We start from the raw sequence: 3,676 nt of genomic DNA, 5'->3' as shown, positions 1-3,676 counted from the left end.
GGTTTAAACTAGTTATAGCTATAGCTAAAAGCTTTAAAGTCTAAAGCATTGGTCGGATATATAAATACACCATTATGCACATTAACCACTGCGTGATTTACTTGCAATATACTGTAATTACCACTATCATTATTTACCTGCAATATAATTATTTTCTAGCTTCCTTACTAGCGGGAGCTGAGGATGAGAAGTTTATTGCAGAAGATGATTTGTTTTGGAGTTAAGAGATTGGTAATTTATTTAGGGAAATGAAAGGAGACCTCGAAAATGAAATATTAATGGCAACTTTTTTCCGATATATATGTCATCAATTTATTCGTCGTTGCGTAATTTCAATAATTAATACTATAACATCAGAAGTTTAACTATAAGTAGTTACATATTATTTAAAATAAAGTCAATTATCACCCATTTAGGTTAAAAAAAATTACATATTAACATAAATTTATTTAGTCTGACTGTTTTAGACATATTCGTATGACAAACATTTTTCAAAATGTTTTACTCTAAAAGAGCCAACAACACAGGCATGCTCTTTTTTAGTATTAATCAAAGTATACGAAACACGGATAAACCTCTTCATAGTACTCAAAAGCCATTGTTACGATATGACCCGGGCAACGCCCGGGCTTGAACACTAGTAACCGACTTAAGTAAGTAAGTGTATTTAAGGTGAAATCAATAGAAGAGGGATATCAATTGTTTTGCCAGAGAAAGAAAGAAAGGAATTAGGAAAGAGAGAGAGAGAGAGAAAGGAAAGGAAGAAGAGGGATTTGGGTTTGTTGGTAGGTAGTAGCTATGAATTCAAGCGCGGGTTGTTTGAAATCGGATGATTCTGCGGGTATGAATATGATGATGAATTCAAAGATAGATAATCCGATTTATCCTGAGGCTTCGGGTTCGGGTTCGGATTCGGATTCGGCGAAGCAAGAGGATGATACACAAGTGGAATTCCGTGATCCCAGACTCGGTCATATTCATTTTCTTAAGGACTGTTTATTAAACCCTTTACTAGCTGTCCCTCCTGAGTATGTTACTCTCCATAACTATTTATTTATTACATTCATTTTGTTTGTGTTTAACTCATAATTTTTTTAATTTTATTACTGTAAAACCCTCTTGTCAAAACCCTAGAATCATTTAATTGACTTCGACTGATATCGCATTTGTTTCAATTGGGAAAACACAATGAGAATACTCTTATTTATTTATTTATTTATTTATTTATTTATTTGTTTATTATAAATCCATTGTGTTTGCTTGTGACTGATTAATTTTTTATCAACTTATTTCTTATATAGGTATCGTCCAGATTATATCGAGTAAGTCTATGCTTTGTCATTGTTTCGTTTCGTTTCGTTGTGTTTATATATGTTGTTGGGTTGGTTGAGTATATGCTTTGTTATTCTTCGCAGGGATCCCGACAACCCTGTGGTCGGGTTTCGCCTTAACAACACTAGCCGCCTCGTCATTCCCGTTACAGCTCTTGATAGAGCCAGAGAGACAATACAAAAGTATGCAAATGAATTTCACGGATGACTTTTTTATTTTATGCCTATGTCTCTGTCTCTGCCTATGCTATGCTTTGCTTTGCTTATATTTTACATGTCTATTTTATGTCCATGCTTCTCTGCAGGCATCAGAACACCCCGTTTCAGCCATTAACTTATGGCGATTTCGGCTTTGGTGGCTATGGCAGCAGCACCGGCATGGCGCCCGCCCCCCCTTCGAGCTTATCAGAGGCTGATTTATTCAGACAGTACGACTCTCCATTTCCTATATTAGACATTCCGCCTTTCGATCATTGCGACTAGCTCATTACTTATCTTGCTCACTGATTTTTTTTCCTTTTTTATCTTTTTTAGAATTATACAAGATAGAGAGGAGGCGGCGAAAAAACTGGACGACAGGCTGAGAGATGAGCCCGAGCAAGTGAGGAAGGGGGATTTAAGACTAGCACAAGAGGCTATAAAATTCTACAACACTCAACATGTGTGCTACTCGACTCCTTTTCGTTCTTCTCCTTTATTGCTTATTCTCCAACCGTTTGTATTCGTATTTGTATTTGTATTTGTATTTATTCATCGTGGTTGCTGGAAACAGGGTACTTCTTACGAGGTTGTCGCAACCCTTGGAAGCTATCACCACTTGCATTTTGGACACTGGCTTCACTGCAATTTCAAAGCACGTGATACTAAATGCCGCTCCTCACAGCCCAAGTTATTCTTCTCTGAGTTATTCTGTCCTGGTGCTGAGATGATTAGTGCCAAGGTTTGTACGATGTTGGACGGCCCTGGTCAGCGTAAGTTTCTCTAATCTTCGTGTTTTCTGTTGTTTCCTTACACGCCTTACCAATTTATCAAATGAGTATTCATGTCAGCCGACCTCATATGTTTTTCTTTACACAAGTTTTCCGATACTTCCAACTGTCAATGCTATAAACTAGTAATACTAGTTCTGTCTTGTTACAGGTCCTCACACTGTCCGTGGCTGTAAATTCTGTGGCGATCAGTTACTGCATCCTGTCAATGGATTTGAATGTGGAAAGTAGAAGATGGTTGCGACTGCATTCTACTCCGTCTAAGATTAGTCTAAGTTGTTAGTATTTCGGAACTATTAGTTAAAGTACTCCATAGTAATTTAGTAGGCCTTTTTGTAGAACATATTGAAAAACATTAATCTTTAGTTATGACATCCTGAATGAAATTGACATGTGGTTTTGTAATTTGTATGCTGTATTTTTCATTTGGTTCTGTATCTTTTTTTTCCTGAGCTACTTGCGTAATTTTTGGGCAGCTTTTTCGCTGCCCCAGTCGTTTGGTTGAAGTAATTTTTCAGAGAAAAGAATATAACGTCAAGTTTCGACTCATCTTCTGAACCTCGCCACCTCGGACACTGAACTTAAATACGAACAGAACATGAATGTCAGTAATGAAACATCATCTCAGCTAGAGGGTGGTGATTGGTGAACCCAAGTAATAGATGGCGATGAAGGGCATTAAGACACTCACAATCCAAAGTTATAGATTTCACAACTTCCCCAGGACGTTCCTTCAAGATCTGCAAGATTTCACGAGCAGAATTGTACTGGACAATTATTCCATGAGGGAATCATAAACTGATACTTCGTTTTGATTGATAACTTCAGCAGCAAATCCGTAATTTTGTTTGGGTAGCTAACAAGTAGTTTGAGCTGCTTCGTCGACAGTGCAATGCTACCCAAAAATCCCCTTCTTGATTGGTCCTCACGCTGTCTGATGTTTTGGCTTTTTGGCCTTTCAGCCAGTATATGATCAACCTGTTCAAAATTTCACATATTTAAGCCCATTATCCTGTCATTTTATCCTCAGTATTTCAAATAATTACATTAAAGCAAATTAATAGGCGAGAACACATAGATGTCTCAGGTCGATTTTTGAACATTTGAATATTGAAGCTAAATCTTTGACTAGATGTGTAACTCCATATTAATCCATTCCCGATTGACTAGATGTGTAACTCCATATTAACTCCATGCTAAACTAGATTGAATTTTGGAAATGGTGGACTCGAGTCATTTGACTTTCATGTGAGTATGTGACTATGTATACATTAAATTACTGAAATAGTTTTCAAGGCAGCGACTCTCATACCACGTTACTACGAATCGGGTTATCTCTAATAATATTTTACATTG

General features: G+C 36.9%; 1 protein-coding gene across 1 annotated transcript; it reads left to right on the top strand.

Moving 5' to 3' along the window:
- The first annotated feature begins 541 nt into the window (after positions 1 to 541).
- Positions 542 to 2,725, top strand: LOC141614858 (uncharacterized). Its single transcript, XM_074433572.1, has 7 exons — positions 542 to 1,028; positions 1,302 to 1,322; positions 1,416 to 1,514; positions 1,637 to 1,759; positions 1,866 to 1,992; positions 2,104 to 2,302; positions 2,472 to 2,725. Exons 1-7 carry the CDS (start codon positions 799 to 801, stop codon positions 2,549 to 2,551), a joined length of 879 nt encoding a protein of 292 aa, XP_074289673.1. The 5' UTR covers positions 542 to 798; the 3' UTR covers positions 2,552 to 2,725.
- Positions 2,726 to 3,676: the final 951 nt, after the last annotated feature.

This window comes from Silene latifolia, chromosome 1, assembly GCF_048544455.1.
Source record: "Silene latifolia isolate original U9 population chromosome 1, ASM4854445v1, whole genome shotgun sequence".
Classification (NCBI taxonomy): domain Eukaryota; kingdom Viridiplantae; phylum Streptophyta; class Magnoliopsida; order Caryophyllales; family Caryophyllaceae; genus Silene; species Silene latifolia.
This window is presented reverse-complemented; position numbering and strand designations above follow the sequence as displayed.